General features: G+C 40.5%; 1 protein-coding gene across 1 annotated transcript in view; it reads right to left on the bottom strand.

The window, feature by feature from the left end:
- Positions 1-24,803, bottom strand: part of LOC103514300 (serine/threonine-protein kinase NLK2-like) — a 59,897-nt gene that overhangs the window by 11,859 nt on the left and 23,235 nt on the right. Inside the window, exons 3-5 of the mRNA XM_008479169.1 lie at positions 3,294-3,394; positions 2,650-2,779; positions 1,866-1,921 (exon numbers count right to left, since the gene is read on the bottom strand). Coding sequence (XP_008477391.1) covers positions 1,866-1,921; positions 2,650-2,779; positions 3,294-3,394 — 287 coding nt within the window. The remainder of the gene's footprint in view (positions 1-1,865; positions 1,922-2,649; positions 2,780-3,293; positions 3,395-24,803) is intronic.

The following is a 24,803-nucleotide window of genomic DNA, read 5'->3' as shown; positions in this document are numbered from 1 at the left end:
TTATCTGTTTCGGATAAAATCCGGTCCGGGCGAGACTCGAACTCACAACCAAGCGCTTATCAGGCAGACGCGTTACCAACTAAGCTAACTAGGCTGGCTTTTATATGTTTAGTAATCAAAAGAAAATCGACTTTTAAATTTTATATGTTTAGTAATCGATTTTCCAGGCAGACGCGTTATCCTTGAAGCTGACCAGGCTGGCTGAGCACAATTTTAGCGAGGTACCTCGTACTTCTCTTTCATTACAATATTACAAACAACTTGAAGGGCTTCCTTCTACTTGATCTTTTTTACTCTTCTTTTCTCTCTTCTTCTTCTTCTTCTTTTTCTTCTCCTTCTTCTTCTTCTTCTCCTCCTTCTTCTTGTTTTTCTCCTTCTTCTCCTTCTTCTCCTTTTCTCCATTCAAATTATAATTTAATTCTGATAGGGTTTCCTTTTTCTCTCTCTCTCTCTGCTATCCGTGGTACTTTATTATTTTCTATCTGTGTACTTTTTCTATAGAAAATTTTTCAGGAAACAAAGATAATTTCATGTAGATAAAGAATGCAATTATGTATTGTACTTTCTACAGCTTCTCTCTTTCTCTCGTTTTATTCTCTTTCTCTCTCTTCTCTTTTCTTTCTTTCTTCGTAGGTACATCAATTTTTTTAAATATTCCTATTATTATTGCCAATGCATTATTCTACATCCTTTTTCTCTGTATATTACTAATATTATTTGGAATAAAGCGAAACGGAGCCAGCCTGGTTAGCTTGGGAGGGTAGAGCGTCTGCCTTGTTGGCGCTAGGTCGCGGGTTCGCTGCCCGCCCGGGACGGATTTTAACCTCGACAGATAAAGAGATAAGGTTCGTTCTCGGAACGGCTGACATTTCCCTATTCTGCCTCACTTCTCTCTTCGATTTCAGGACGATAAAACCTTTGTTATTACCGTTACAGTTTGTTGTTATAGAAGAAACAAACCCCTTAAAAAAGTGTTCTTTCCACTCCCTCGTTTAAAAAAAGCACACAACATAATTCTGTACCTATGTAGGTAAGTACGGTACCTATCTCAATTAATCATTCACCATCGGAGGGACCCTTCAAGTTGCAGAAAAGAAGAGAAGGGGAGGGAAAGGGAGAGAGAGGGAGGGAGAGAGAGAGAGAGAGAGAGAAGGAGAAGAGAGAAGAGGGGAGAGCGAGAGAGCAAGTGAGAGAGAGGAAGCACCAGGGGTTCCCAAACTTGCTCGAGACACGGACCACTTTTGAATTTCACGATTTCCCACAGACCACTTCAGCACTCATTTCTTACTCTTGTCAATGTTAGTATTATTACTTTTTATTGTAGCTTTCGACATTTTTTCCCCCTGAGTAAAAAAAGATTTTTTTTCTCCTTTTGTGACCGCCTCGTAGACCACTTGAAACCTTCTCGCGGACCACAGTTTGGGAAACGTTCAGTTCCCTATAGGGTTCAGATTATCTCGGGAAGGAATAGAAGGGAATATGTGTGTTCACTATAGGAATAGGGTTTAGTTTATCTCATGAGGAAGGGTCTTTAGAGTTTGAGTGACACCCCGGAGTTCCGCCTGAGTGGGAGATCTACACATAATCCTTATCATCATCATCGTTATCATTATCATAATCCTTATCATTATTATTATTGTCATATTAATCATCATCATAATCATATCATATTAATCATCAGCATCACAAATACTTACAGATAAATAGACTTTTTAATTCTGAATCTACAGTACCAACTGGTGTTGTAGGTATAAAAATACATACAACATAAGTAATTCGGGAATAACTTTATATATGCCTTTATTGAACTTAAGATCTATGTCTGTTTGTATGGGTCTTTGTAAGGTTTGTATGATAAAGGATACATTTCTTGGAAAAAGTCTAGGTGGGGAGGTTGCAGTATATCTAAAGCTGAGAGCACCTGAAATCAGAGCAAAACATAAAACAATGGTAAGAAATACATAATACATAATACATTTAAAATTTACAAACAAACCCGAACGGACAGATGGTGGGAATCGGGCTTAAATGGGTTTGGGTATTAACCGTCATAGTTGCTAACAATACAAAAGTTCGAATAAAAAAGCTGTTTTTTTTTAAAAAAAAAAAAGAGGTTTGACAGAGGGAACTGTAACTGCTATGGTCTTATCGTCCTGAAATCGAAGAGAGAAGGAAAACAGAAGAACGAACATTATCCCATCAGGATAAAATCCGCCCCGGGCGGGAATCGAACCCGCGGCCTAGCGCTTACAAGGTAGACGCACTACCAACTAAGCTAACTAGGCTGGCAAAAAAGGTGTTTGATTACACTGAGCGGAGCAATAATATTAACTCTGCATTTGAAATTGCAGCAATCGCAGACTCTGCAAAGTTTTGTTCTCCCTTCAAAGAAAAAGGTTTTTCCATGTAATCCCACACTGTTCTAGGTTGTTCGTTGTTGAAGTAGCAGTCCTGCTAGATTGTGCTCCTAATTTATTATCCTTTAGATTTTGGAAATTATGACTTCACCATGCTTCATTTATAGACGGAGGTTTTACCCTCAATTCGGTGACAATCTCTCCACCTCCTGACATGAACCTCCCCCAGCCTCAGTGTGAGACCGGGGTACATTCTTCTGGTGGTATAAGGTGTGTGCTGGGTTATACTTACATTGTCATGTTTGAAGAAGCACAACATCTTGAGCTCTCGGAACACCCGTTTGGAGGAGACTAATGATTGGAACACGTTGGGAAGTTTCTTAAGTGCGACTCGCCTGCCATCTCGCGGATCTGTGACCGCCCTGCAATCAGAAGACCGGATATCCAACGGTTAGAATGTTAGATGAAATGTCATGTGTGGATAATATGGGTAAGAAATAACAAAAACTCCAAAATGGAAAGTAAAAAGGCACACATCATTATTTGCGTACGATAAGCTAAGTACCTAGATACATAGTTGTAGGTAACGTGGTCGAAAGATTCTCACTGACAAGTTTACCTACCAAGTTTCTAGTGTAGATAGAGTTATGCTCTGCTCTGCCAGCCTAGTTAGGTAGTTAGTTTAGTTGGTAGTGCGTCTGCCTTGTAAGCGCTAGGGCGCGGGTTCGATTCCCGCCCGGTGCGGATTTTATCCTGATGGGATAATGTTCGTTCTCGGAACGGCTGGCTTTCTCCTATCCTGTCTTCCTTCTCTCTTCGATTTCGGGACGATAAGACCATAGCAGTTAAAGTTCCCTCTGTCAAACCTCTAATTCTGTTATTAGTTATTAAGGTATGGACGGACACACCTTTATATTCCAGTGTCGTCTATCAGACCTCTCTTTTTCAAGGGCGGAATATGTAATTTTAGGCTCGCAGCCCCGATACCGGTCAGGACCCCCAGAATCTATTTCCAACTGTATAGGGTCACGGCCCCCCTAGAGGCCAGAGACCCACAAGTTGACCACCCCTTGGGTCGATAGTTGATAGGGTCTACTCCGGGAGATGAGGCTGCACTAATGCATTCTCCTCACATCTCATATCAAACATGTGATACTCAGAGCAACAAAAGCAACAGCTGTTTCACACTATTCACGATTCATCAAAGGGACAATACAATATGATCGTTGTGCTCTATCAGCTGTTGCTATAACGCTGATCCCTTGTCGGTTTTCCCGATCAAGCGAAATTTTCATACTGGAAAACTCGTTGGCAGCTGACAAAAGCTGTTTTTTTTTTCAATGGGTTTGGATAAAAGGCACGTGCAAGTTCAATAGGTAATGAGTTTTTTTTTTCTTCTTCTTCTTCTTCTTCTTCTTCTTCTTCTTCTTCTTGGCTTTGGAAAATGAAACAATTAGATTATGAGTTGATTTTTGCTTTGGAAAATCATTATTAGGATATACGGAGTTTCAGCCTAACTCTGTGCAATGGGTGGTGCATTTAGATGCTGAATCTCTTGCAAGCTCTGACCATTTTGCTAACTTCTCTGGTGTCGGTGCTTGGGCAATTTTACTTCAATAACTATTTAGGAAAAATAAATGACCTAATTGCTTTGGAAAATCATTATTAGGATATACGGAGTTTCAGCCTAACTCTGTGCAATGGGTGGTGCATTTAGATGCTGAATCTCTTGCAAATTCTCACCATTTTGCTAACTTCATTGCATCATTCTCTGGTGTCGGTGCTTGGGCAATTTTACTTCAATAAATTTAGGAAAAATAAATGACCTAACAGACAATCGCAAAGCATTAGAGAACAACAAACAAATTAGAAAGCTGAGGCAAAATTCCACAAGTAAAAAGTAGATTTTCAGCTTCACCATGAATTCGAGAAATAAATTAAATTCTCAAAAATTTGAGGATAAAATTTCATGCCCCGGCTAGGATCGAACCCGCGTTCTCTTGGTTTATCAGGCGAGCGTCCTGACCACTAAATCACCGAGGCAGGATTAGTTCTGACATTTTGACCAAGAGAAAGAAAAGCACACACACACCTAACCAAGTAAATATGTATCAGAATATTGTACTCCGTCTTTTAGTCTAGACGTCATGGCTGCTGATATCTATCTATAATGTATAACAATAATATTTATATCTCTATGTATGTACATTCTATCTATCTATTGTATCCAGACACGCCGGGAACATTTACATTCCCCACTGCCAAAAATTCCCTCATACTCATCAATTCTTCCCTCTCCTAGTTCTTAGTCCCTCTCCCTTGCCTCATTTGCTCCCTCTCCTAGCCTAGCTCTTCCCCCCACCTTGCCAAAAAATCCCTCATACCCAACTCCTATTACCTCTCTCCTCTCTCCTACTTCATTTCTTTCCTCTCCAACTTTTTTCTCTCCCTCTCTCAAGTCTTTTTTCCCTCTTCCTTGTCTCATTTCCTCCCTCTCCTACCTCTTCCTCCCACTTTGCCAAAAAATCCCTCATACCCATCAATTTTCCCCTCTCAACTCCATTTTTCCCCCTTTGCCAAAAAAAATCCCTCCTACCCAACTCCTATTACCTCTCTCTCCTACCTCATTTCTTCCCTCTCCAACTTTTTCTTTCTCCCTCTCCTGAACTCTTTTTTCCCTCTCCCTTGTCTCATTTATTTCCCACCTCATTTTATACTTCGTTTTTCCCCCGTGCCATCAGTCTGGCCTTCCCTCCAAAATTACCCCTTTCAAAATAGACGTCTTCTCTCTCCCTCCCTGTACCAGAGAAGTTAGCAAAATGGTCAGAGCTTGCAAGAGATTCAGCATCTAAATGCACCACCCATTGCACAGAGTTAGGCTGAAACTCCGTATATCCTAATAATGATTTTCCAAAGCAAAAATCAACTCATAATCTAATTGTTTCATTTTCCAAAGCCAAGAAGAAGAAGAAGAAGAAGAAGAAGAAGAAGAAAAAGAAAAAAAAAAAAAAACTCATTACCTATTGAACTTGCACGTGCCTTTTATCCAAACCCATTGAAAAAAAAAACAGCTTTTGTCAGCTGCCAACGAGTTTTCCAGTATGAAAAACTTGATTCACTTGATCGGGAAAACCGACAAGGGATCAGCGTTATAGCAACAGCTGATAGAGCACAACGATCATATTGTATTGTCCCTTTGATGAATCATGATGGGGTTCTGTATAAATAATCGTCATGGATGTAACTATTAGTTACTGGGGGGTCAACGACCTCGGGAAATTTGTCCAAAAATGAGAAGAAAAATGAGGTGATTATGATTTTTATCTTTTTTTTTTTAGATGTTTGATAGAGAGAACTATAGCATTGAAGGTGTTATCGTCCTGACATCGAAGAGAGTAGTAGAACTGGAGGAAGCCAGCCGTTTCGAAAACGAAACTTATCTGTTTAGGATATTCGTCCTGCCGGGAATCGAACCCACGACCTAGCGCTTACAAGCTAACTAGGCCGGCTTTTTCGCATTTGATGTTTGATTACAATTTACTATCATCAGGCCCGATTCCAGCCCGGGGCGAACTTTATTCAAAACAGATGGGGTTCGTTCTCGGAACGGTCGATTTTCTCCCATTTTGTGTTTTTTCTCTCTTCTTCTTCTTCTTCTTCTTCTAGTAGTGCACTATCCGGTTCGGATGTTGGCGACCAGCCTGGCTAGTTTGACTTTGTTCACAGCTATGCCGATGTTTTGAGTGACAGACAGTCTTCAGATTTTAAAGTTATAGCGGTGCGGTGGTCTGAGAGACCTATAGGTCTGATGTCCAAGTGTTAGTTTTAATTGCTCGAGTGTAGGTATAATCTTTTTATTTGAATGATAAATTGTCAATAAATCATCACACTTAGTAATGTGATTTTCAATCCCACTCGGGATTTGAGGGATTGCGAGATTTCCCCGTATTGTACGCAAAATTTCAAAAAGCCATAGGATACGAGTACATACCAGGGAGTTATATTATAACTATATGTCTTTGTAATATGAAAACGTACGAGATAATGTATAACGAATTATACCTACTCATAATCATAACTCATATATCCACCAACCAGTGGTGTGGTTAATTTTCATTAAAACAAAGGGAGGGGGTAAGTATCCCCCCCAGATCAAATGGCCGCAAGATTTTTGCGGCCCGCGGCCAACATTTTAAGGTCCAATGCGGCCCGCGGTCACTTTGAGTTGCACCCCTGATCTAGGGCATTCTAGGGGCTTACTTTATACATAGTGACAGTCTTCTACATAATATTATACTGATTGATGCTTAATTTTGAAGTAATTCGTTGGAAAGCTGGCCACTGTCTGACAGACCAGGAACGTGTGTGACAGACAGTCTTCAGATTTTAAAGTTATAGCGGTGCGGTGGTCTGAGAGACCTATAGGTCTGATGTCCAAGTGTTAGTTTTAATTCCTCGAGTGTATAATCTTGTTATTTGGATGATAAATTGTCAATAAATCATCACACTTAGTAATGTGATTTTCAATCCCCTAGGCCGCGGGTTCGATTCCCGCCCGGGGCGGATTTTATCCTGATGGGATAACGTTCGTTCTCGGAACGGCTGGCTTTCTCCTATCCGGTCTTCCTTCTCTCTTCGATTTCGGGACGTTAAGACCATAGAAGTTACAGTTCCATCTGTCAAACCTCTTTAAAAAAAACTCTCTGTTTGAGCCACATTGACGATTTCCGATTTTCCAGTCTTCACAAAATTTCCAACCAATTCCTGTTTTTCCCAGGAATTTTCCCAAGAAAATCGACTCTTATATTTTATATGTTTAGTAATCGATTTTCCAGTTTTCTACCAAATCCCCGATTTTCCAGAGACACCCAACGAATCCATAGGGTGAGACCGGTACAGGTGGCTGAGTTCCTCAACTTACCCCTGGGACCAGAGTTTGGAGAGGAGTCCTGTTCCACAGCTACTGCTACAGGGTGTTACCACATGATGCTCTAGTCTCTAGTCTTCTACCAAAAATTAATTCTCGGTTTTCCACTCCGATGGAGACCCTGTACTTATTACATCATGCCTCCGTGGCGTAGTGGTCAAGACGCTCGCCTGGTAATCAGGAGGGTGTGACTTCTTCTTCTTCTTCTTCTTGTAGTGCACTATCCGGTTCGGATGTTGGCGACCAGCCTGGCTAGTTTGACTTTGTTCACAGCTATGCCGATGTTTTGCCTGTCCATTTCCTGAGGTTGTGTAGCCAGGATATTCTTCTTCTTCCTGGTCCTCTCCTTCCGTCGATTTTCCCCTGTATGATCAGCTGCAGGAGGGAGTTTCTCTCTTCGCTTTCGGGAAAATAAGGCCTTAGCAGTTGCAGTTCCCTCTAACCAACTTCTTAAACAAATCTTGGAACTTGGTTCTTTCGTGCAATTTAGTTTGTTTTTTTTTTTTCTTATTTATCCAAGTTTGATTACAATCATCAGACAGAGTATTCTTCTGGAAACGGGTTACTATGTCAAGTAACATGATAAAGAATGATAGGTATGTACTATGTTTTCACTTGACACTTCACTTGACAAATATATATTTGTCAAGTGAAAACATAGTACATACCTATCATTCTTTAGACAGAGTATTGTCAAACGGCATGGAATATTTTCTCTCACTGAAGATTCTACATCAGGGGAAAATGTAAATTTCACCCTTTTCTGTACTTTATACCGCTGGGTGCTGTGTGTCGTTTATTAAAATAATGAAAAATAAAAAGGTTGAGTGCGAAGTGCATCCAAGCGTAAAATTTGTAGCCAAAACCAAATGTCAGCCGAAAAGCGATCACCCTAGAGCTGATTAAGAGGCTGACGAAAAATGCCAACCCCGTCTGAACACGGGGAAAGGTGAAGAATACAGTGTGAAACTAAAGCCCTAATGAATTTTATTAATAGACCGAGAAGCTGACACTCCAGTGTTATCAAAACTCAATCAATACTCCTAATTCCTAGACCTTGTACTAGTATAGTACTACATACCCGTATAGTATGACGGAGGAGTAAGGCTAAACAATATGTATTAAGTATAACTCCTATGCCATTCATAGTGTGCCATTGAGCGACAGAAGTGAGGTCTAAATCATCAAGAGGTTTGATAGAGGGAACTGTAACTGCTAAGGTCTTATTGTCCCGAAAGCGAAGAGAGAAGGAAGACAGGATAGGAGAAAGCCAGCCGTTCCGAGGACAAAACTTGTCTATTTGGGATAAAATCTGCCCCGGGCGGGAATCGAACCCGCAGGTCCAAGTCATTAAAATCGAACAAACCGTTCGAGAATTACTTACTTACTTACTTAAGGTAGGTACAGACAAATAAAGTCGAACTGAAGGAAAAGTCTAGGCAGCGTAGTTAGCTTGGAGGGTAGCGCGTCCGCCTTGTGAACGCTAGGTCGCGGGTTCGAATCCTGCCCGGGAAGGATTTTACCCTGAACAGATACGGTTCGTTCTCGGAACAACTGGTTGTCTCCTATCCTATCTTCCCTTTCTCTTCTCAACAACAGTGTACAACACATAATGATTGATTTGTAACTTACAAGTTAAATTTGATTAGCTGTAGCTACTACATAGTGATTAGTTGCTAGCTAGGCCATACAGAGAAATAGATTTGAGGACTAGGTTGAAATTTGGCAATGTAGGTTATATAGCATAGAATCGGAATCACCAGGGGATGTAAAACCTTGAACAAGGTCACCTCAGACAACAGTGAACAGGATCTAAGCAACATGTCTACCACAAACGTAGAAAATATAGAGATATAGACTCTACAGATAGAGATACAGAGAGTGATCACAATAGTAATAAATTGTCTAGCACAGGGCCGTATCCAGGGTTTTGTCGAAGAAGGGGGGGGGGAGGGGAATGCTCCAAATTTTCGAAGTCTAATCTTGCAAACTGAACAGGAGAAAAATGAAGCTCGAAGGGGGGGGGGCTAAAAACGGCCCGGGTCTGTAGTATGACGGAGGAGTAAGGCTAAACAATATGTATTAAGTATAACTCCTATGCCATTCATAGTGTGCCATTGAGCGACAGAAGTGAGGTCTAAATCATCAAGAGGTTTGATAGAGGGAACTGTAACTGCTAAGGTCTTATTGTCCCGAAAGCGAAGAGAGAAGGAAGACAGGATAGGAGAAAGCCAGCCGTTCCGAGGACAAAACTTGTCTATTTGGGATAAAATCTGCCCCGGGCGGGAATCGAACCCGCAGGTCCAAGTCATTAAAATCGAACAAACCGTTCGAGAATTACTTACTTACTTACTTAAGGTAGGTACAGACAAATAAAGTCGAACTGAAGGAAAAGTCTAGGCAGCGTAGTTAGCTTGGAGGGTAGCGCGTCCGCCTTGTGAACGCTAGGTCGCGGGTTCGAATCCTGCCCGGGAAGGATTTTACCCTGAACAGATACGGTTCGTTCTCGGAACAACTGGTTGTCTCCTATCCTATCTTCCCTTTCTCTTCTCAACAACAGTGTACAACACATAATGATTGATTTGTAACTTACTAGTTAAATTTGTTTAGCTGCTGCTGCTGCTGCTGCTGCTACTACATAGTCATTAGTTGCTAGCTAGGCCATACAGAGAAATAGATTTGAGAACTAGGTTAAAATTTGGCAATGTAGGTTATATAGCATAGAATCGGAATCACCAGGGGATGTAAAACCTTGAGTAAGGTCACCTAATACAACAGTGAACAGGATCTAAGCAACATGTCTACCACAAACCTAGAAAATATAGAGATGTAGACTCTACAGATAGAGATACAGAGAGTGATCAAAATAGTAATGAATTGTCTAGCACAGCAGGGCCGTTTCAGGGTTTTGTCGAAGAAGGGGAGGAGGCGAATGCTCCAAATTTGCGAAGTCTAATCTTGCAAACTGAACAGGAGAAAAATAAAGCTCGAAGGGGGGGGGGGGCGCCCCATAAATACGGTCCTGGTCTGGCACAATACTGAAGATTGGGATTATAGTAACAAGAGTATTGGAATTGTACGCAAAGTTCCATGATGATAGGAAACTACTTGTACAGTACTGGTGTAAGTACAGGGTCTCCATCAGAATGGAAAACCGAGAATCAAATATTGGTAGAAGACTAGAGCATCATGTTGGTAACACCCTATAGCAGTAGCTGTGGAACAGGACTCCTCGCCAAACTCTGGTCCCAGCCTCCCAGGGGTAAGTTCAGGAACTCAGCCACCTGTACCGGTCTCACCCTATATGGATTCGTTGGGTGTCCCTGGAAAATCGGGGATTTGGTAGAAAACTGGAAAATCGATTACTAAACATATAAAATATAAGAGTCGATTTTCTTTGGAAAATTCCTGGGAGAAACAGGAATTGGTTGGAAATTTTGTGAAGACTGGAAAATCGGAAAACGTCAATGTCGCTCAAACAGAGAGTTTTGATGAAATACAAATAGACAAACCGAGAAGGAAGAAGAAATAATCGAGTAAAAAACTTTGTTCCACACATTCCAAATTTCTAAACAAAGACACCTCTCTCTCTCTCTCTCTCTCTCTCTCTCTCTCTAAACAAAACTAAACAAAGAACTACTCAGCTATGAACAAAAAAACCAATTCCAAGACGAGACAAGACAAGAAATGTTGTTTAAGAAACAAAAACTAGCTCCATCCATGTTATTCGAACAAGTGGGCAAGTTGAGAGATTTTACTTTGTTTATCCAAATAGTAGATCAAGCTTGGAAGGTAGCGAGCCTGCCTTGTAAGCACAAAGTCGTGGGTTCGATTCCCGTCCGGGAGAAAAGTTTGTTCTCGAAAAGATAGGGGAATGTCTATCCTGTTCTCGTTATCTCTTCGATCTCGGGACGATCCAAGCCCTAGTTCTCGCAGACCGTCTGACAGACCTCAAGCTTTTACCGCCACACGTTCCAACTGACCTGGCTTAGTCAGACGGTCTGACCGTGAATGGCTGATGGCATTGGATAAAGTTCAGAGAGAACTTTCCAATTAGAACGCGAACAGTACGTTGTGTTTGCAAGTAATATGTCGCCAGTTCTTGAATATGACAGTACGTTGTGTTCGCAACTAAAATTTCACCGGTTATTGAGAAGAGAATTACGTTGTGTTCGCAAGTATTTCGCCGCCGGTTGTTGGGTAGGTAGAAAAGAACGTTATGTTCGCAACTAACATTTCGCCGGTTGTCGAGTGTTGTATGAAAATGACACACACTGAGTGACACGAGGGCTTTTCTTATCTTTAGTTTCGTGCCAACTCCCCATGAGAGGGAGAGGTGAGGGGGAGAAAAATTAATAAAATAAAAAAGAAACATTCATAAAAACATCTCAGATTGGAACTGTAGACATCCCAACTCTATACGTATTACGTCTTGTCTTGTGTTAACTGACGAGCTATTCTATTTCCTATACTAGACATTATTTATTTATTTACACGCTAAGCAGCGAGGCCATGTGTGGAAAAAAAAAGTTACAGGTTTTTTAGGAAATTGTTTCTCTTGAGAAACTGGAAGACTTCTTTCAGGGTTCTGCAAGAGATCACGATATGCTCGATTGTCGTTGGTTCTTGGCACTCGACACACAATACTAGGCATTAGAATCGTTAGATACTCGATTAATTAACATTATACAGGCAGGAGCGTACCCAGAATTTAATTTAAAGATTCCAGGATTTGATTTGGGATTTTTTGGATTTCCAGGATTTTATCGAGGGATCGATTACTAAACATATAAAATATAAGAGTCGATTTTCTTGGGAAAATTCCTGGGAAAAACAGGAATTGGTTGGAAATTTTGTGAAGACTGGAAAATCGGAAATCGTCAATGTGGCTCAAACAGAGAGTTTTTTTTAAAGAGGTTTGACAGATGGAACTGTAACTTCTATGGTCTTAACGTCCCGAAATCGAAGAGAGAAGGAAGACCGGATAGGAGAAAGCCAGCCGTTCCGAGAACGAACGTTATCCCATCAGGATAAAATCCGCCCCGGGCGGGAATCGAACCCGCGGCCTAGCGCTTACAAGGCAGACGCACTACCAACTAAGCTAACTAGGCTGGCATGCTGGCAAACAGAGAGTTTTGATGAAATAAAAATAAACAAACCGAGAAAGAAGAAGAAATAGTCGAGTAAAAAACTTTGTTCCTCCACACATTCCAAATTTCTAAACAAAGACACCTCTCTCTCTCTAAACAAAACGAAACAAAGAACTACTCAGCTATGAACAAAAAACCAATTCCAAGACGAGACAAGACAAGAAATGTTGTTTAGGAAACAAAAACTAGCTCTATCCATGTTATTCGAACAAGAAGGCAAGTTGAGAGATTTTACTTTGTTTATCCAAATAGTAGATTATGCTTGGAAGGTAGCGAGCCTGCCTTGTAAGCACTAAGTCGTGGGTTCGATTCCCGTCCGGGAGAAAAGTTTGTTCTCGAAAAGATAATAATAATAATAGTGCTTATTTATACTGCTCGCATAGCTAGTTAGCTTGGTTGGTAGAGCGTCTGCCTTATAAGAGTTGGGCCGCGGGTTCGATTCCCGCCCAGGGCGGATTTTATCCTGAAGGGACAATGTTCGTTCTCGGAACGGCTGGCTTTTTCCTATCCTGTATTCTTTTTCTATTCGATTTCGGGACGATAAGGCCTTAGCAGTTAATTTGCCTGTGTCCAGTTGTCCACACATAATCGAAGGCCGTCGATTGAAACCGCCTCCACACTGCCTCACATAGATTCACCTCGTCTGCCGCCTCCACACTGCCTCACATACATTCACCTCGTCTGCCGCCTCCACACTGCCTCACATAGATTCACCTCGTCCAACGACGTCGGCTAGGTGTGGACACACCTTTGGAATTGCTATTCTAGTCAGCCTAGTTAGCTTGGAAGGTAGCGTTGTAAGCGTTAGGTCGCGGGTTTGGTTTCCGCCCGGGGCGAACATTATCCCAAACAGATAAAGCTCGTTCTACCTGATCCGTGCTCTATGCGCTATGCTCCACTGTTTTTAGCCTTCGGTATAACTATAACAAGTATTCTAAAAACGAATTCAATGCGGGATATTATTGGTTTATCATCCGGTAATATTTTAAGCTCCCATCACTGAATATAGAGATATAGGTTTTGATATTATACCTATGGATATAGGTTTAAATATAGACGTATAGGTTTTAATATTAAATGGATATAAGTTTTAATAATACATAGATATAGGTTTTAATATTCAACGTATTCCATACCTCGGCTGGGATTGAACCCACGCCCTCCTGTTTACCAGGCGAGCGCCTTGACCACTACACCACCGAGGCAGGTTAGGGGAATGACTATCCTGTTCTCGTTATCTCTTCGATCTCGGGACGATGAATTCTGTTATTAGTTATTAAGGTATGGACGGACACACCTTTATATTCCAGTGTCGTCTATCAGACCTCTCTTTTTCTCGATTCCCGTCCGGGAGAAAAGTTTGTTCTCGAAAAGATAATAGGGGAATGACTATCCTGTTCTCGTTATCTCTTCGATCTCGGGACGATGAATTCTGTTATTAGTTATTAAGGTGTGGACGGACACGCCTTTATATTCCAGTGTCGTCTGTCAGACCTCTCTTTTTTAAGGGCGGAATATGTAATTTTAGGCTCGCAGCCCCGATACCGGTCAGGACCCCCAGAATCTATTTCCAACTGTATAGGGTCACGGCCCCCCTAGAGGCCAGAGACCCACAAGTTGACCACCCCTTGGGTCGATAGTTGATAGGGTCTACTCCGGGAGATGAGGCTGCACTAATGCATTCTCCTCACATCTCATATCAAACATGTGATACTCAGAGCAACATAAGCAACAGCTGTTTCACACTATTCATGGTTCATTTTCATTGTTTGGATGGATTCACAGTTTGAAGTGTTATAGTTCAGGAAATGATGTCCTCGTGCCCAAACAGTACACGCCTGGTCATATCAGTTTTTATGCTATTTACTCTTAGTTTAAGTAAGTAGTTATTGACAGTTTTTGGTCCAAAAGATTTTTTAAAGAGGTTTGATAGAGGGGACTGTAACCGTTCAGGTGTCATCGTCCCGAAAGCGAAGAAAGACAGGATAGGGAAAAGCCAGCCGTGCCGAGAACGAACATTATCCGTTCAGGATAAAATCAGCCCCGGGCGGGAATTGAACCCGAGAGACCTAGCGTTTAAAAGGTAGACGCGCTATCTCAGTCAGCTTGTTAACTGATCCTCACGAAGCTGAGTGCTCCCCGAAAATAACCTCCAGCACGTGTTTGTCCCAGACAGTCACCCGTCCAGATACCAACCACGTGCACCGTAGCTTAACCGCCCACAACGTTGCCGCTGTCATCAATAAAATCTGTCTGCCACACTTTCCGCCTATCGTTATATGTTCAAGTCTTCAAATTCAAAGCAATATTCAGTGTTTGGGTGACGGGGTGACCTAAATAGGAATCATCTTATCAAATTTGAGATTGCCCATTTCTGTCCGGTACATTATCCCTCGTGTGACCTAGATAGGTAGATAGATATAAATATGAAGCCCCAATACCTGTCCTAGGTTAGAAAGAGTACTTTTTTTGAAAGGTATTTAGAAATGTAGGTAGCTAGCAAGGTAAATTGCTTTTGAATACGTTTAAGGTCGCGATGTGCAGTAAGCATTTAGGGACTCTAGGGCTCATAGGGCGCCTGTACAAAGGACGAGTCAACCTGCTCATAAATAAGTCTAGGGCTCATAAAGCACCTGTACAGGTACACCCCGCTCATAAATAAGTCTAGGGCTCATAGGGCACCTGTACAGGTACACCCCGCTCATAAATAAGTCTAGGGCTCATTAGGGCACCTGTACAGAACGAGAAAGTGTCTGAATCAGTTCACTTCTTCGTTTTAGTTTCTCAGATGTCTTGACCACAGACCACCATGTACCATTCAGACAATCTTCAGCTGGCTATGTACTACATATGACTAGCTCAAAATCGGAATGAATGGAGGAGAAGAACCAAGATGCTGCTGCCAACCAATCGCCAGATTGTAACCTGAGAGAGAGAGAGACTATACTACAGTTTTCCACAAATAATTTATTTATACATCCCAAACTTCGTGTTAGTCTCTTTAGAATTCAGAATATTAACATCATCACTACAATAGGGGTTCTCAAATAAGCCACTGCCTCTACAATACTTACATTTTCTTTCTCAAGAGGTTTGATAGAGGGAACTGTAACAACGGAGGTTTTATCAAATCTACCTGATGAGCACACACACTAGACCTCACATCAGGTGGACCTGATCAGGTCTACCTGATAGTGAGAGGCTGGCCTAAGAAGAGCGAATATCAGAAAGGGGGTTCATATCCCCTTACCTCTTGGGTCCAGACCTGATAGGTTAGGAACCCCTAACGCAATAGATCAGGCAGACCTAACAGACGGACCTGATCAGGTCTACCTGATAGTGAGTGGCTGGCCTAAGAAGAGCGAAGATCAGAGAAGGGGTTCATGGAATATTTCTTCGTTTTAGTTTCTCAGATGTCTTGACCACAGACCACCATGTACCATTCAGACAATCTTCAGCTGGCTATGTACTACATATGTAGTGGTTAAGGTGGGTTATAGAAGATAGTAACAGCTTGCCTGTACACTAACACCTGGTCACCTGGTGCACGGACTACAGAGTAGTACAGAGTTCCAATGAAGCAATCTCATCAGAACCTATTGCTTGTACCTTGTACCTAACTATGTAATTCTACAACAACAATATTATTTCAACTTCAACATACATATAGTATACAGTACTGTTCCTACAAACTTAATATATCTTTAAACTCCAAGTAAGTAGGTACAGCTTCAATGTTCTCACGAGGTACACCCCAAACGCCGAACATAGAGGAGGAAAAACTTCTGACACCAACGGGGATTGTACCCAGGATCTCCGGTGTGGAAGCCTAGTTTTATACCCATTGGGCCACGCAGGTTGGCATTTTCTGGCAATCTAATCAAGGGAAGTAATATAACTTGAATAAAGTGACAAATCTATATGTAATGATTACTTTATTGCTTACATTGTAAACTTATTCAAAGTAATCATTACTTACATTTTACAATACATTGTTTGTAATTGTAATGATCGTAAATGCATCCATTAGGTACGTTGTAATATTTGTAATTGTAGGAAAACATGCTTTCCCAGGTTAAAAAAAAAAAAAAATCTAGACCAGTAGGTCAAACAGAATAAGCGAGACAAAATACGGACGAAAGAGAAGATTGAGGAGAAGGAACAATACATAGTAATAGGATGTGTGAAACTAGGACAAAAGGAAATGATTAGGGAGGAGGAAGAGAAGAAAGAGAAGTTGGATAGGGAGGAGGGAAGGAAGAGGAGGAGAAGGTGAAGGAGTGAGAGAGGGAGGTGGAGAAAGTTTTACAATGGGTAGTCAAACGTCCTTACTCTCTCTCTTTCTCTCCCCTCTCTTCTCTCAGTCATTGGGCGGGAATTGAACCAGCGACCTAGCGCTCTCCAAACTAAAATGAGACTGACTATTTCTCAGTTTTGAGCTCAATCCAAGGGGAAGAAGTATATGATGTACTTGAACCGTGTGACTGAGCCTTAAGTAACAAGTAAGTGACGAGTTGAATCCAAAGCAACAGGTTTGAAGCAGGTTCAAAACACACAATCCAGCTAAACAGGTGAGCATCCAAGTAGAACTTGAAACTTGAATGGATATTTGAAACTTGGAGTCATATAAATTGGAACGCGAACTTGGAAAAATAAAATTTGCAAAGAACTTGTAAAGTGGAAACCTTGTTTTGCCTGGACTTCTGGACCCTGTTTTGCAAAGCTAGGTAAGCAGGACTCGATACTTGATATCCTTACGAGAGAATGACACTTGGACTAGCACGCAGGAAGTCGTCCGGGTTTTTTCCCCGGTAAAATTTTTTATTAAAAAAAAAAAAAAAAAAAAAAATACCTACTTGTTTAGTTTTCAGAGTGGATGTTAAGCACTAGGCCACTTGGGTCAGTTCAACGTTTGAAGCGTTCTCTACCACCTAACACTTGGAGCTCCATTAATAAATGAGGATAGAATTCCATGCCTCGACTCGGATCGAACCCGCGCCCTCCTGCTAACCAGGCGAGCGTCTTGACCACTACACCACCGAGGCAGACCTACAACCTTGAAGAATTGTCTATAGTCCAGAGGAACCAGAGAATAGATGAAACCGCGTGACATCTGACCTCTGGAGCTCCCCATGCAATATACACTATCACTATACAGTAGCTAGAGATGACGTCATAGCAAACAATATAAACATAATAGATATAATAACTTCTGTATTATAAGCATAAGTACAGTCGAGTGCAAAAAAATCGGGACCATTTACTACTCCTACTTCACAAACGGAAGTTACTTCCGAAAAGGTCCGTGCACCTTTTCTGAGGCCCCATTTTTGGTGTATCTTCCTTTCGGAAAGGAAAACGATTTGCCCTCCACAAGATGGCTGATTGATCGACGGAAGTCGACTACTTATGTGTGGACAATGGACACACCTAAGGTCGGGGGACACAAAGCGAGTTTAAACTCGGTTTAAGCAATCTGATTGGCTGTAATTTTTGGATTTTTTTTTTTTTTTTTTTTTGAAATCAACCAATCAGATTGTTTCATCCGAAGTGAATCCAAATACGCTCACTTGAGGCCCCGGCCATAAGATATTCTGTCCCGAATATTTCGTACGTGAGTGTAGATTTGTATGTAGGTACTTGTGGTGTAGCATAGAGCATAGAGTTTCAATATGAACTTCCTTATTAAACACGCGTACTGAGGAGAACAGCAGCAGCCAATGGTACAATATACCTACTCGTACATGATAGAAAACATAAACAAAACATAGGAGCAGTGGCCTGTTCCAAGAACGCATTCCCCAAGTCTTCACTTTCTACTCCACGTGCATAAAACAAATATGTATTTCAAAACTAGATGGTAACAAAAATTGAAAATGGAGCCCCAGTTCCTTCGCAAGAATATCGGCCCTTAAGTAAGGGCCTTAAGAGAAGTGGATCAGAAAATCTAAGTAGGTACATACTTGGTTCGTTAAGGCTAAATCTTATACCCTTCAATGGAACTTGGCTGAAAACTTGGAAATACTGTCACATTTTCTTTCTTGTTTTTGACAATATTGGCAACAATGTGAATGTTCTCGTTTTTCCATGCCTTCTTCTCATGCAACACTGTACCAGTTAACCTGTTTCGCATATTATTCACACCTGTTCAGTAGTTCAGTCTGGATTGAGATCGGTATCAGCAGCTACCAGGTTTTCAGTACTTTCTGTACCATTCTACCTACAGGTATTCATTCACTCCGTTTAGAATAGATCAGTTGCGCTTACTTGGGTGATATTTCAAAGTCATAGAGCAGAAAAAATGAGGACCAACGGATTTTCTGGAAGGGGGAAAAAAAACTATGCCTTCTTGGGTTTTGAACCTACGACCTCCTGATGACCAGGCGACCGCATGATGTGCTCATATGAATTGAAAACATGTTTGTGTTTTAAAGAATGTCAAATTTGTACGGCTAAATTTTCCCCTCACAAAGATCCGAAAATGATTCCTTCGTTAGATCAGAGATTACCCCTAATCAGAAAAACTTAACACATGAAAGGTTGAACATTAACATTTTTCATACGAAATGTAAATTAAATCTGGCGTAAAGAACGCTTATCAAGTTGTTTGTTTTAATTTATATCAATTCGTTATAATATTAATAACTAGCGTATAAATTCTCACAAGTATACTCAAACAGAGATCAAAGAGACCGACCCCGGTTGCCGACAATCGATATTAAAATAAACAACAAGAATAGATCAGTTGCGCTTACTTGGGTGATGTTTCAAAGTTCCCCCCCCCACCCACACCCAAAGAATAAAAAAAAAACCTCACCAATTTTTGTTGCTAAGCCATTTTTCTTTAATTCTGAATGTCATCTGCCAACTTCTGTGGAAATCCACTTCATACCGAACCCTCGAGCGGTCAAGCGAATAAGAAAGGTAAGATCACTCAAGTTAAGTGACCTCGAGTGTAGTTGGTATATGGATGATCAGACGGGATATAATCAACTATATCAATGATCAAAAAGTTCCTATCCTAAGTGTAGAGTCTAGACCCTAATAAGAGAGGTAAGGATCTTGAGGTGCTGAGTTCGACTCCCATCCGTGACGTAAATTTTCTAATCAAGCTAACTCCGTGGCCAGACTAGGCTTGCACTCCGGAGGTCCCTGGTTCGATTCCCGGCGGAGTCGGAAGTTTTTTCGGCTCTGTGCTTGGAGTTCGGGGTGCACTCAGCCTCGTGAGGATAATTAAGTAAAGGGCGAAAGTATCCCTTTTTTTTAAATGCACAAAACTGGTATTTAAATAAATAAATAATAATAAAAAGAAAGTAAAAAAAAAATTCAACATGCACTTATTCACTAAAAATAAAAAAGCATACGTTCTGTTATTTAATCTAAAAAATCTAGCTCTAAAAAGCACAAATTTTCAGGAATTATCTTTTCAAACTTCAAAGGCGATTTTCTTAAAACTCGAATTTTCGACTTTCGCCCTTTTTCCGATCAGCGAGAGAGGAGAGAGAAAGAGAGAGAGAGAGAGAGAGAGAGAGGAGAGAGAGAGGAGAGAGAGAGAGAGGAGAGAGAGAGAGAGAAGAGAAAGAGAGAGAGAGGAGAGAGAGTGAGAGAAAGAGGGAGAGAGAGAGTGAGAGAGAAAGAGGGAGAGTGAGAGAGAGAGTGAGGGAGAGAAAGAGAGAGAGAGACTAAAGGGAGATATGAGACCAGACTTTGGCCACCCATATTTCAGTTTTTATGTCTGTCTCTCCTCCTCCTTCTTCTCTCTCACACTCCATAGTGTCCATACACACACAAAGTCACCTTCTTTCTCCCAAACATAAAAGCAGAAAATAAAATCGAACCATGTAAACATTTTTAGATCTACATTATGTTCATATACTTATGTTTTTGTACATACATATTTATGTTTATTTATTTATGTACATAGGTAAGTATATTATCCGAGTTTTGACCTCAGATTTGGATTTTTCACAACTTTTTACGTAGGAATCGACCTTTTATTAATAATATTTTCCCAATTGCAACTATTTACACACGGGTGGTAATCGTAACCATTGGAAAGATACGAAAACTTTTATGCACAGTCAAAATTTCAATGTCCTATTCTACCCCCTGCCACTCAAAATTTCATTGGCCTAAGCCTACAAGTCAGTGGTTATGGCCAAAACTTTATCCTAAACCGATAAGGTTCGTTCTCGGAACGGCTGGCTTTCTCCTATCCTGTCCTCCTTCTCTCTTTGATTTAGGAACGATAAGGCTTCCGTTGTTACAGTTCTCTCTATCAAACCTCTTGAAACAATATTATAATACTCGTGTTGGGACTGCCTACTGCCTTGGTTGCACAGTTATTCAATTTCAATCTAGTTTTTCTTCGCATCGGATCTAACAGGCAAGGTGGGATGAATAGGGGACGTACGACGAAACGCCAAATCTAAAACACCTCCACTGCACAGAGGTCACTTAGGTTAAGCAACGTCAAGCGATACAGTGGTTTGGACGGATAACTATCTAGGAAACACTAAGGAAATGGCTTCATTGGGGATTTGTTGACCTTTTTGACGAGATCAAACCCAGATGTAATAGGTAACAACCAAATTTCCTTCATCAGCTGTTATTATGCAACGTCAAGCGATACAGTGGTTTGGACGGATAACTATCTAGGAAACACTAAGGAAATGGCTTCATTGGGGATTTGTTGACCTTTTTAACGAGATCAAACCCAGATGTAATAGGTAACAACCAAATTTCCTTCATCAGCTGTTAAAGAGCTTTAAATTTCCTCGTATCTATACTTACTCCAAGTTTGAGACAACAGCAAAATCAGACAACCTAACAGCAAAATCAGACAATCTAACAGCAAAATCAGACAACCTAACAGCAAAATCAGACAATCTAACAGCAAAATCAGACAACCTAACAGCAAAATCAGACAACTTAATCTTAACAGCAAAATCAGACAACATAACAGCAAAATCAGACAACTTAAAAGCAAAATCTGACAACCTAACAGCAAAATCAGACAACCTAACAGCAAAATCAGACAACCCAACAGCAAAATCAGACAACCTAACAGCAAAATCAGACAACTTAACAGCAAAATCAGACAACCTAACAGCAAAATCAGACATCCTAACAGCACAATCAGACAACTTAAAAGCAAAATCGTCAAGTTCAAACTTTCGGTGGTTCATCAAATTCTCTAGTTCAATCTCTGCACAATCCGGATACCGGTCTTGGCGTTCCTAGGGTTTCACTCGTAACAGATCTATACCCCTACAGAACATTATCGTCTTGCAAAAAAACTTTCCTATAACCTTTTGATTGATGTCTCAGTAAGTAACTCTGTGAAGGTCCATGTTGAGAGAAATAACTTTTACACTTCACAGGTATGGTTTTCCTATAAGTAAATACCCAGATACTTTCCTATAAATAGGTAGCTACCTAAGTAGATACTTTCCTATAAATAGGTAGCTCTACCTCAGTAGATACTTTCCTATAAATAGGTAGCTACCTAGAAGTAGATACTTTCCTATAAATAGGTAGCTACCTAGTTCCGGTGGTCTCATCTTCTATGGTAGCGAATCTTCATTTTACATTTCAAGAATAGAACAGAATAGAAATGATGAGATAGAATAGAATAGAATAGAGGAAGATGGCGTCAGGAAAACTTTCTCTAGGCCATCTGATGAGATTGGTACCATGATGAAGTAGGCCTACTGTCTATTTGTTCCTCCGTATAACGTAAGATAGTCTAATGGTCCTGTCGTCCTGCGTAAGGATAATTCATGCTCTGAATTTCCGATCGATTTCATGAAAATGCACGCCATTTTTTAGGTCTCTCTGTTTAAGGGACAAATGGTGTTAAATGGTAAGCCATTTTTACTGAGCCCACTGACAAGGAACTAAGGGTGCATTTACAAGAGCATGATACCTGTTGTATCAAAAAGCTTGTACGTTTATGCAATAACAGCATTTACATAAGTATTTTTAGATTTTCAAAATTTACACTTGTTTTCCACTAAAGTTGGTTACCAACTTGTTTTCTGTAAGAGTTTATTTTATTTGACATTCGTTCAATTGGAAATTGGTAACCAATAAAACCAATTATCTGCCTAAAGCCCTTTTATGCAACATGTATTTTTAACCGTTCACTTGTCCCAACATGATGTAAGTCCGTACAGCTGTGTCCACCACACCACCAGTTCCTGTGGCATACAGTACGAATATTATGGAACACCACAACACATCACAATAGAGAACACAGGGCATAAGGTAACAAGATTACGTAAAACACACAACAAACTTCCAGGCAGACAATATACCTAAGTAGAGTATATAGGTAGAGCTAGGAGAATAATTTACAACTTGCCTTGCTACCCAGCTGCATAGGTCTATTGTATATTCAGGTCAATACCTACATTTCAGCCTTTTTTTTTCAATATTACGCTTACTTGGGCTTAAAACAGAGCTAAGTAGAGAGCAATGCACATAGAGCATCGAGCAGGTAGGAAGAAACGATGATATAGAGAAGCGACGAATTCAAACCGCATAGGGCTATGAGCAAAATCTATGCTGTATGCACTATTTTAAACCTTATTAAACTGACGAAAAATTTGCGGAAGAACGCTCAGTAGTACCTAATTTCAACTTAAAATGAGGGAAGTAGGAAAAAGAGGGAAAGAACAGGTGCATGTGCATATAATAATTATGTTTAGGTCAACTTTCAATGAAATGATGTCTTCGTATTACAAACACAACAGCATCGAGCATGCTTGTTAAGCATAGAGAGCATACCCAAATCTCTACGCACATGGTACACACATGTCCAGATTACAAAATACTCTCTTTGTATATAACTATAGGTACCAAGACACAGGTAGTAAGTATAGATATAATGTATAGTGTAGGCAGATGTAAAAGATATGTATAGGTATACACATTATCTGAACCCGGGTCTGCTGATCACAAGTCCCTCAAGGTCAACCGGTATGTCAGGTTCAAGTTATTCCAAGGACCAAGGACCTCACTGAGGTGCATCCTTACCATCCTGATACCCCGAACAGATCATCGACTGCTTCTTTCAATCCTGTCCCGAGCACTGCCCAAACTGTGGTCCACCACCGGCACCGGGGCCAAATGTGTGATGGAAATACCCGTTTTTTGAATAGTGCGCGAACTATGACCCATAAATGTGAGGCCGAACTCCTTATGAAAAGCGGTGCATAAACTATGAACCATTGGGGAAACATGTGTGACGGATCCCAACTTGGGTCTTATCAGTTGGGCGAAAACAACTGATATAATATAAGTTTATAACAGAAGGGAGGGAGGAAGGACAAAAAATAAGGTGAAGGGACCAAATTTAATAATGGAATCCCACTTCCCACGTTCTCGTCTCATCTTCATTCTCATTTTCAACACAGAAACCACAAAGGTGCAATGTACGCACGGAGCTATGTATATCATATCTTGTGGCAAAGTTCTTTGACTCCCGATCAATCGCATCTCAACACAAAGCACACAACTTGTGCTCCTCTTATGCGATAGAAAAGAGTGAGGTCTGAGTTTTAACATGATGATTTTTGAAATAAAAAAAGTTAGGTATCTACCTAATAAATAAGTTTAGACAATTTTACTCCTTATTTATGTGCTTGTTTTTGTTCAACATAATAATAGGTACATATGTCGTGAATGTATGATTGGCAGTGGAAGCTTTTAGAATTTTGACACAACATAAAAATGAACGATGACACAGTGGTTTTCTTCAATGAAAACTATCAATTTCTTTACGAAAACTTTATTAAATTAAACTTCTTTTATAAACTTGTGACTGCTAACAAATTTCTAATTACTGGACTATTTATTTTCTTACAAATCTTCTAAATGAAACTTCTAATATCCTTTGGGAAAATCTACTATCGTACGTCCGTCTACTACCAGGACCTTTTGCTAACTCACTCTAGTTTACAAACAAAATCTAAACTTCTTTTATAAACTTGTGACTGCTAACAAATTTCTAATTACTGGACTATTTACTTTCTTACAAATCTTCTAAATGAAACTTCTAAATTTGGGAAAAGCTACTAATTTACGTCCGTCTACTACCAGGACTTTCTGCTAACTCACTCTAGTTTACAAACAAAAATCTGCTGATGGAAAATCTACTCCTTTCCTCGTCGGCAACCTAAACATCAGCTGTCTAATTAAATTATTCTTAATTAACTATTTCTAATTATAAAACACTTGCTAAAACACCTAACTTGTGTCTAAACTCGCGCTGTTCGCGACATTCCCCCCCAGAAAGTAGGAACTACAACAAAAGTAGGTAACAGTAAGATAAATAAAAGGCTAATAATTGTGAAAGGTTACCTA

This window comes from Diaphorina citri, unplaced genomic scaffold, assembly GCF_000475195.1.
Source record: "Diaphorina citri unplaced genomic scaffold, Diaci psyllid genome assembly version 1.1 scaffold1120, whole genome shotgun sequence".
In the NCBI taxonomy this organism is placed as follows: Eukaryota; Metazoa; Arthropoda; class Insecta; order Hemiptera; family Psyllidae; genus Diaphorina; species Diaphorina citri.
This window is presented reverse-complemented; position numbering and strand designations above follow the sequence as displayed.